The sequence below is a fragment of the Carlito syrichta genome, unplaced genomic scaffold, assembly GCF_000164805.1.
Source record: "Carlito syrichta isolate Samal-C Ts95f unplaced genomic scaffold, Tarsius_syrichta-2.0.1 Scaffold315696, whole genome shotgun sequence".
NCBI lineage: Eukaryota > Metazoa > Chordata > Mammalia > Primates > Tarsiidae > Carlito > Carlito syrichta.
The window spans coordinates 106,711-117,234 of record NW_007259792.1 but is presented as its reverse complement, the minus strand read 5'-3'; the positions used below and the strand labels follow the sequence as shown (position 1 = coordinate 117,234).

At 42.0% G+C, this 10,524-nt stretch overlaps 1 protein-coding gene across 1 annotated transcript in view; it reads right to left on the bottom strand.

The window, feature by feature from the left end:
- Window positions 1-10,524, bottom strand: part of ATL3 (atlastin GTPase 3) — a 30,429-nt gene that overhangs the window by 15,821 nt on the left and 4,084 nt on the right. The window contains exons 3-4 of the mRNA XM_008073147.1: window positions 3,874-3,978; window positions 3,172-3,222 (exon numbers count right to left, since the gene is read on the bottom strand). Of these exons, the coding sequence (XP_008071338.1) occupies window positions 3,172-3,222; window positions 3,874-3,978 (156 nt within the window). The remainder of the gene's footprint in view (window positions 1-3,171; window positions 3,223-3,873; window positions 3,979-10,524) is intronic.

The window sequence follows — 10,524 nt, the reverse complement described above, 5'->3', positions numbered from 1 at the left end:
GCGGCCACTGCACTCCAGTCTGGGCGACAGAGTAAGACTCCAACTCAAAAAAAAAAAAGAAAAGAAAAGAAAACAGATCAACGAGAACCATCTCAGGTTTTGGCTTTCTCTGTCCTGCTAAAAAATCCAGAAGAAGCAAGGGCCAACAGATAGGCAGACTGTCTCAGCAGAATCCCTGAAAGGCTCAGAAATTATGAGCACATAGTTGCCTTGCATTAGGAGGTGTGGGGGTGGGGCTGAAGCTGGAGCCATGTGTGGACCTCTTTGGAGAGAGCACCTACACTGCCCACACCGCCCAACCTCCATACTCTTCCTGCCCTCACAGAAGATGGCGGGTGTACTACATGGAGAAAATAAATCCCCAAATCTCTAGACTCGGATACCAAACTCAGCTGAGGCTAGGAGTAAGTCCCTTACTGGAAACAAGTTCATATAAGTCAAAGTCCACATACTAACAGTGGGAACCCATAGCCCTCTCACCCTGCTGGCCGCAACAAGCATCTACCAACCCCAGCAGGAGCTTAAAGAAATCTCTGGAGAAACTGACAGCCCAAAATAAAAGGCTGCAAAGCACTAACTTTAAAGAGTTGGCAACAAAATAGCTAGATAATTTGCTCCACCACCTGCCTAGTTGTGGTCCAAACCAGTACACAAGGCTCTACCCTCTTGTCAAAGCTCTCAGTTCAATTGTTAGCGGCTCACTCTTAAGGCCAGTCATGGACCACCAGGCATTTGAGAAAAGCCCCTTGCAGGAAACAAAAACTCATGTCCTTCAATTCTGGAGCATCACAGTATTCCTTTTATAATTCTTTTCCCCACTGTTCTCTTACCAAAACACCCATTATTATTAGCATGCTAAACAGCTCCTGAAATGAGTCTCTTTTTCCTCTTTCCGTGTGCCCTCTCACCTTCTTTCCTCCACACCCTTCCCTTTCTCCCCACTCTTTCTCCCCTTAACCTCCTAGGGAAATTTTCTCCAATGTATATTCTAACTCCTCTCCTGAACTTTCCATTTTTGCTGCTATAGTTTTTTAATTTCTAGGGGCTCTTTTTGTTTGCTGAATGTTGCTTTTAACAGTATCCTATTATTTCTTAGTTGCAATAGAGCAACATCTTATCTTTCTTAGGATATGAGTTTAAAAAGAGAAAGCTCACACTAAGGCACATTACCACGAAAACTCATGCCAAGAATAATACCTTAGAAGCTTCAGCTAGAAACCCAAAGGTCGCATACAAAGAAACGGGAATCAGATAGCATGGGACTTCGGCAGCAACACTAGAAGCTGAATGCCAAGGAAGCAATGTCTTCCCAAAGCTAAAAGAAAATTATTTCCATTCTATAATTTGAGGATAAAATTTAAATATTCATCAGCTTGATGTGGTGGTACACACCTGTAATCCCAGCTCCTTGGGAGGCTGAGGCAGGAGGATCACCTGAGCCAGGTGTTCAAAGCAACAATGAGCTATGATCATGCCACTGCACTACAATGTGGGCAACATAGCAAGCCTCTGTCTCAAAAAAAAAAAAAGGGAGGGGAGGGAGGATCACTTAAGCCCAGAAGTTCAAGACCAGCCTGGGCAACAAAGCGAGACCTTGTCTCTACAAAAAATCAGAAAATTAGTCAGGTATGGTGGCACACACCTATCAGCTACTCCAGAGGCTGAGGCAGGAGGATTGCCAGCTCCCAGGGGTTAGAGGCTGCCTTGAGCCATGATCGTGCCACTGCACTCTAGCCTGGGCAACAGAGTGAGACCCTGACTGAAAAAAAAAGACTACACACAAAGTAACAAAGTCACTGAAGGTAACGTAGGACAGCGTAAGACAAAAAGAATCAGGAAAGGCTGATGTTGAAATGATTATAGGAAAGACATGCTTAAACATATCTGGGACTTGAGGAGCCAGAGGCTAGTGGAGCTCTTGAGAACAGTATCAAAGGAGAATTATGTAACTGCATCATAATTTCCTCACTACCTCTCATGGGTTGAACTGTGTCCTGTAAAAAAGTATATTTCCAGCACCTGTGAATGTGACCTTACGTATGTCTATAGCATTTGGTCCCCTGTCTTGCACAAAGTAGGCATTCAAAAACTGTGGAAAAGGACGAAGCTTAGAAAGGAGTAACTTTCAGATGAAATGGTGATCCACTCAAGTTTTGGTAGAAAAGTTTTACACAGCAACAGCTATCAACCATTGGGTCATGGCACAGGTAAAGAACCACCAACTACTTTTATTAAGCAATCGCCATGAGCAACATTGAACGGCAAGGTTCAGAGGGATTTTCATTGTTTTTTTCAAAGGAACAGAAAATAGAACTAATTCAAGGTCATCCCTATCATGACACCCTCACTCACTCGCATTCTACTATGTTTTCTTGTATATGAGTAGGAGAAACAGAATTAGAGAAGCATGCCAGGAACTGCACCCAACCCTGGAATACCCATTGAAGACTGTTTTACCAAAAAAAAATAAATAAATAAAAACAGATAAGAACTGCTGCTATGGAGAAGTCACTGAATAATAATAGTAGTAGTAATAGTAATAATAACAATGACTAGTGGTTATTAAGCCCAAACACATGGTTATATGCATTTAGCAAATATGAATTTATGTGACCGCACCTGGATTACTGCAACAGCGTCATGAGCTATCTTACTGAATGTATCCCTGCCCCCCTAAAAATCTATGCCGAACACGGAACCAGAGTGATCCTTTTACAATATGTCAGATAACATCACTTCTCTGCTGAAAACCTTCCTGTGGCTCCCATCGCCCCAGAGGAAAAGCCCCAGCAGGACCAGGACCTCACAGCCTCTCTGCCCTCTTCATTTCGCCCCACTGTCAACTCTCTCCCACTGGCATTCTTTGCCATTCCTCGGTGTTGCCACGAACACTCCTCTCAGGGTCTTCTTGCTGTTCCTGTGACACTTTCAGATGCACGTGAAGGACCAACTCACCCACTTTCCTCTGTTCTCTGCTCAAATCACTCAAGCCTTCTCTGACCGCCCCACTCCATCCCAGCAATCAATATGCAGACTGCAGGATTACTATGAACTAAACACTTGCCTCCAAATTTCAATCTTTTGCTAAAAACTCCTCCGTTCTAAAATTTTTCTTCTTCTGAAAACTTTTAAAGTGTATTATGATGTTAAATGTTTCTGAGAAATACATACCTGCAGCTGTTGAAGATCATCTTCCTGTATGTTCTGAGACAAATTATAAATCTAGAAAACAAAAATCCAGATTGATACTAGTCTGGTTTACTTCAAACAAATGCTAAACAAGTCTACAGCACTGACAGAAGCTTGGTACAACTAATGGTTTGTATATAAAAACATGAGGCCAGACCAGGCACAGTGGCTCACGCCTGTAATCCCAGCACTTTGGGAGGCCAAGGTAGGAGGATTGCTTGAGCCCAGGAGTTTGAGATCAGCCTGGGCAACATAGCAAGACCTTGTCTCTCTAAAAAAAAAAAAAGAAAAAAAAGAATATGAGGATCGTGCAAACAGTAATATTATCTGTCTTTTGGAAAACTATGCATATAAAGTTGAAATCACAAAATTCTTCCTTCACAGTTTAAAATAAAATTTTTCTGAGCTCTAAACAAATCTATATTTTTGGTATGATGTATTCAATGTAATTTCAATTTCTATTTTTTTGGACTTTTCTTGGAGTATTTATATACAATTATGACCAAGAACAAAAAACAGTTTAGCTCCTTCTTAAGCTTATGAAAGCTTAACTAAATCTATAGTCTAAAGAGACTATTTAGGTGTCATCACAGAAACTCTGCTAACAGAACAATAACTGAAACTAAATGTTCTCCCTTTATCTTATTTCCTCTGCACACTTTTTTCTGAGTCAAGAGATTTTACCTGCACAGAACTAGTCATGGTGCTCAGAGCAAAGATGGTGGCACAGTCTTTGACAGTCGACTGGCTGTCAAATGCCCCCTGGGTATCCATCAGAACAACAGCAACCTAAAAAAAAAAAAGAGGAAAAATACAAACAAAACAGCTTAAAGTGAGAAGGTCAGAAAATGTAAAAGAGAAGCTAAAGAGTACAGATAATGCTTACATGAGTCTTAAGCACTAGCTTATAGGAGCTATCAAAATATGCAATTATTGAGGTATCTGGCCTTGTTTTGACCAGAGTGCACTGCTGAAGATTACCCAGAGGTGGAGAGAATATGAAAGAGGGGGAAATCATGCCACCAATGGAAACAGCCAAACAGTGCAAGTGATTAGCTCACTACCTAGCCAGACATTTGGATCTTTTTTGCTGCTGAAATTTAAAATACTAACCTTAGTTTAAACGTATGGGCTGGGGCATTTTTAGCATTTATCTTCAAGGCTACATTCATCTCTCAAAATTCTAGGATTTTCTGGTTGTTTAATAAAAGAAAATGAACATTTATTTCAACCTTAACAAAAGACAGACCACATCAAAGAAGCCAAATGAAAGCAAGGAGAGGCCAGGCAGGGGGCTCACACCTGCAATCCCAGCACTTTGGGAGGCTTAAGGTGGGAGGAATACTTGAGGCTAGGAGTTCAAGACCAACCTGGGTATTATAGGGAGATCTTGTCTCTATAAGAAATTTTAAAGATTAGCTGAGTGTTATGGCGCACACCTGCAGTCCCAGCTGCTTGGGGAGAGTGAGGGGGAAGGATCACCTGAGCCCAGGAGATTGAGGCTGCAGTGAGCCTTGATCGTGCCACTGCAGTTCAGCCTGATAACAGAGTGAGACCCCGACTCAAAAAAACAAAACAAAAGAGAAAGCAAGGAGCATTTCAGCTATCACTGCTCCCTAAATAACCTCAGGTTCCTAAATGGCTAATGACCCTACCCATTCCCACCCTAGAAGAAAAATTTATGCAACATGTTAAAAAAAGATATGGTACCTTATTATCCTTACACAACTTGCTATGATTCTCAGTCATATAACTTAAAAATAAAACTTTTCAAATTTGTGCATAACATAATCAGTTCCGAAAGAGGATGGGGTTATAATGTTCAGAAAGATAAGGAAATCCATCAGTGAGTGTCTGAGTTTACCAACATCTAGATTTTTGCAAAAGCCAGCAGGAAGCTTTCTGTGAAACTACTGCATCCAAAAGGAGAAATGCCACAGTCAAAACATTCTTTAAGAAACATTTATGGTAACAAATACAAATGAAATTATTGTAAGGTATTTTTATTCTTAGAAATTACAGGGCTGGGCTCAGTGGCTCAGCCTGTAATCTCAGCATTTTGGAAGGCCAAGGCGAGTGGATTGCTTATGCCCACGGGTTTGAGACCAGCCTGGACAACTTGGCGAGACCTCATCTCTACAATAAAAAATAAAAAATCAGCCAGGCATGGTAGCATGCGCCTGTAGTTCCAGCTACTTGGAAAATGAGGTAGAAGGATCGCCTGAGCCCAGCAAGTCGAGGCTGTGGTGGCCATGTGCATGCCACTGCACTCCAGCCTGGGCAACAGAGTGAGACTCCAACTCAAAAAAAAAAAAAAGAAATTATAATTTTTAGTAGTTTATATTTAGGTCCCATTAGTCACATTATTTATTTATGAGCTTATTTTCGTAACCCAACCCAATACTGTGGTAGAATAGACATGATAAAAATTCAAGCAAAAGAGAATTCTATGAAGAAAGAAAAAATCAAACAAAGGTTGGGTGTGGTGGCTCACATCTGTAATCCTTGCACTTTGGTAGGCCAAAGCAGGAGAATTGCTTGAGCTTAGGAAACATAGCAAGACCTCATCTCTACAGAAAATCAAAAATTAGCCAGGTGTGATGGCATGCACCTATAGTCCCAGCAACTTGGGAGGCTGAAGCAGAAGGACTACCTGAGCCCAGGAGTTCAAAGCTGCAGTGAGCCACAGTCGTGCCACTGAACCCGTCTGGGTGACAGAGTGAGACTGCAACTCAAAAAAAAAAAACCAAGTTTCTAACCTGAATATATTGAAACCTAATAAGAAACACAGAAAGCTTCATCCTGCCCACACTTTATCACTTGTGGTGAGGATACTATCAAATGAGCAATCAAAACTAATCACTACTGGATATCGATGTGCCAAAGAATGGTGCTGGATCCTGATCTCACACCCAAGTACAAGAGCTAACTCAGGACGAATCAAAGATGCACTTATATGAGCTAACACCATAAAACTCTTAAAAGAAAACATTGTAAAACTTTAAGACCTTGGATTAGGCAATGGCTTCTTAGACACGACACTTTAAAAAAAAGAAAAACAGACAACTGGACTTCATGAAAATTAGAAACTTTCTAGCGGGCTCAGTGGCTCAGCCTGTAATCCCAGCACTTTGGGAGGCCGAAGCGAGTGGACTGCCTGAGCCCATGGGCTTGAGACCAGCCTGGGCAACTTGGCAGGACCTCACCTCTATAATACATCAAAAATTAGCCAGACGTGGTAGCATGCACCTGTAGTTCGGCTACTTGGAAGGCAAGGCGGAAGGATCACCAGAGCCCAGCAAGTCAACTCTGGGGTGGCTGTGAGTATGCCACTGCACTCCAGCCTGGGTGATAGAATGAGACTCCGACTCAAAACCAAAAAGAATGAGACTCCGACTCAAAACCAAAAAGCAAACAAAACAACTTTCCGTGGTTAAAAGGATACTGTCAAAAAGTGAAGTGGCAACTCACAGAATGAGGACAAAAATGCTTGCAAATATTTTCTAACTAGAGTCTAGTTAGTATCTAGAATGTATAACGTATTTTTGCAATTAAAAAAAAGACAAGTAACCCAACTAAAAAATGAATGTGAAGATATGCTTGAGATGCTCAACATCCTTAGTCATTAGAGACACGAGATGCAAATAAAAACCACAATGAGACACCACTTTACACCCACTAAGCTTCCTATAATCAAAAAAGACAAACAATATCAGGTGTTGGTAAGGACATTGGACACTGGAGACTCAGTACACGGCTGGTAAGAAAACAGGTTAGTATGGCTGCCTTGAGAAACTATTTGGTAGTTTTTGAAAGGTTAATCATGGAGCTGTCATGTGACCCAGAAATTTCATTCTTAGATATAAACCAAGAGAATTGAAAACATGTTTTGTTTTGTTTTTTTGAGTCCGAGTCTCACTCTGTCGCCCAGGCTGGAGCGCAGCAGCACGCCCACAGCCACTGCTGGGCTCTGGTGATCCTTCCACCTCAGCCTTCCAGGTAGATGGAACTATAGGCATACACCACCATGCTCGGCTAATTTTTTGATTTATTGTAGAGACAAGGCCTCCCAAGTTACCCAAGCTGGTCTCGAACCTGTGGGCTTAGGCAATCCTTTCACCTCGGCCTCCCAAAGTGCTGGGATTATAGGCATGAGCCACTACCTCTGGTGAAAACATGTTTACACAAAAACTTGAACGTGAAAGTTCATGGCAGCATTATTCTTAATAGCCAAGCCAAAAAGTGGAAACAGCCCAAATGTCCACAACTGATAAACAGATAGACAAAATGCAATATATCTATAGAACAAAATATTATTCAACTATGGAAGGAAGTGAAGTACTGATAAGTTGTATCATGAAGAGGCCCGTGAGGGCACTGGGCTGAGTGGAGGAGGCCAGATACAAAAGGTCACATGTTGTATTTCATTCATGTGAAATGTCTAGAAGAGGCAGACAGATCCAGAGAAAGAAAGTAGATTAGCAGTGGCCAGGGCCTGGGAGAAAGGGAAATGGGGAGTGACTGTTAGTAGGTACTGGGTTTCCTTTGGGGGTGGTAAAAATGTTCTAGAATTAGATGGTGGTAAAATCGGCATAGTCTTACGAGTATACTAAAACCACTGAATTATATGCTTCCAAAGGATGAATTTCACAGCATGTGAATTACATTTCAATTTTTAAAACTGCTAACAATGGCATGCATTTGCCAACTATAAAGACGAGGTTAAGTAGCGGAAACAAGGGGAAATACTAAAGAGAAGCTCTTGGAGGAACAGAAGTCCTATGGCTACTCTGATGAAATGCTGGACATGTGGAGGAAATGGTGTTCCCATACCGTGTAGTAAAACAGTAAACTGCCATAAGCCCTCTCAAGAACAATTTGGCAATAGTCACAAATGGGCATTCTCAGAAAGGGGAAATGGGCATTCTCAGAACCAGGAATTCTACTCGTAGGTGGCTTTCTAATGTCTTTGTTGTTGTTGTTGTTGTTTGAGTTGGAGTCTCACTCCGTGGCCCAGACTGGAGTGCAGTGGCCGTTTCCCACCACCGCAGCCTCGCCCTGCTGGGCTCCGGCAATACTTCCGCTCAGGCTTCCAAGTAGCTGGAACTACAGGGGCACGCTACCATGCCCGGCTAATTTTTTTTTTATTTATTGTAGAGATGAGGTCTCGCCAAGTTGCCCAGGCAGGTCTCGAACCCACGGGCTCAGGCAATCCACTCACCTCAGCCTCCCAAAGCGCAGGATTACAGGCTGAGCCACCGAGCCCGGCCTCTAATGTTTTTAACTAGAACCCACAGTAAGAAATATATTTTTTGTTTGTTTTCTCCTTGGCCAGACTAATTGAGAATATATTTTATATCATGACCAAATACACACATAAAGCTGATAAGCTACATTTGTATGTTTACTATATTCTAATACTTTCTACCCTGTTTTTTGTTTGTTTGTTTTTGCTTTTCATTTTTTATTTTTGAGTCAAGGTCTTGCTCTGTCCAGTCTGGAGTACAGTGGCACATCTCGGCTTACCGCAGCCTCAACAGCCTGGGCTCAGGAAATCCTTCCGCCCTCTGCCTCCCAAGTAGATGGGATTACAGGTGTGCACTGTGACACTTGGCTAATTTTTTAATTTGTGCCATTGCACTCCAGCCTGAGTGACAGAGTGAGATTCTGACTGACATACATACACACATACATAGAATATTTAAGGCGGGCTCGGTGGCTCAGACTGTAATCCCAGCACTTTGGGAGGTTGAGGTGAGTGGACTGCATGAGCCCGCGGGTTCGTGACCCGCCTAGGTAACTTGGCGAGACCTCATCTCTACAATAAATCAAAAAATTAGCCGGGTGTGGTAGCGCGCGCCTGTAGTTCCAGCTACTCGGAAGGCTGAGGCGGAAGGATCACCGGAGCCCAGCAGGTCGAGGCTGCGGTGGCCGGGAGCAGCCGCTGCACTCCAGTCTGGGCGACAGAGTGAGACTCCGACTAAAAAAAAAAAAAAAAGAATATTTAAAAACCTAAACATATTCTGACTACACAACCCAGTAATCGCACTCCTTGGAGTATACCCAAAGGAAGTGAAAACCTATGTTTCTGACAAAAATCTACATAAGCATATTTACAGTGGCTTTCTTCATAATTATCAACACTTGAAAGCAACCAAGATGCCCTTCAGAAGGCAAATAGATGAACAAACTGTGGAATATTAGTCAGCAAAAAAAAAAGAGCTACCAAGACAAAGAAAGACTTGGAGAAACCTTAAAAACACATTGCTAAGTGAAAGATGCCAAACTGACAAAGCTATATACTGTATGATTCCAACAATATGACGTCCTGGTAAAGGCAAAACTATGGAGACAGTAAAAAGGTCAGTGTTTGCCAGGAGTTTGGTGGGAGAGAAGAAGAGGATAAACAGGTGGATCGTGGAGGATCTGTGGGGTAAGGAAACTATTCTGTGTGATGCAGTAATAACAGACACATGTCAGCATACATCTGTCAAAATTCGTGGAATGTACAACACAATGAGTGAGCCCTCATGCAAACCATGGGTTTTAGTTAATGACAACATTAAATACTGGTTCATGAACTATAGCAAACGTATCACACTAATACATGATATAAACAATACAGAAAACTAAAGGAAAGGGATAAATGTGGTAATTGCACTTTCCAATCCATTTTCCTGTAAATCTAAAACTGTTCCAAAAATTAAAGACTATCAATCTATTTTAAAAGCAGGAAGCTATATGACAATAAAAGACACAGAACTGTTATACAGCAGTCTATTCAACAAGATTAAAAAACTGAAGGAGCTATAAATGTCAGATAACTAAAAACAAAGCTTCCGTACTACTAACATTATATAGATTTCCTAAACTATTGAAAGGATATGCCAAATGCCCAAATAATAAATGTAAAAAATAACAATAATTAGGCCCCACTAGTCTATATAAAGGAATCACATAGTCAAAAATAAGTATTACTGCCAGGCACAGTGGCTCACGCCTGCAATCCCAGCACTTTGGAAGGAGGAGGCAAGGGGATTACCAGAGCTCAGGGATTCAAAACCAGCCTGAGCAACATGGTGACACTTCATCTCTATAATAAATCAAAAAATCAGCGGGGTATGGTAGCACACATCTGTGATTCCAGGTACTTGAAAAGGCTGAGCCCAGAATGCCAAGGCAGCAATGTTCATGAACATGCCACTGTACTCCAGCCTGGGCAACAGAGGGAGACTCTGACTCAAAAGAAAAAGAATAGATGTGAAAACAGTAATCAAAAATTGTAAGCCGGGCTCAGTGGCTCAGCCTGTAATCCCGCGCCTTTGGGAGGCTGAG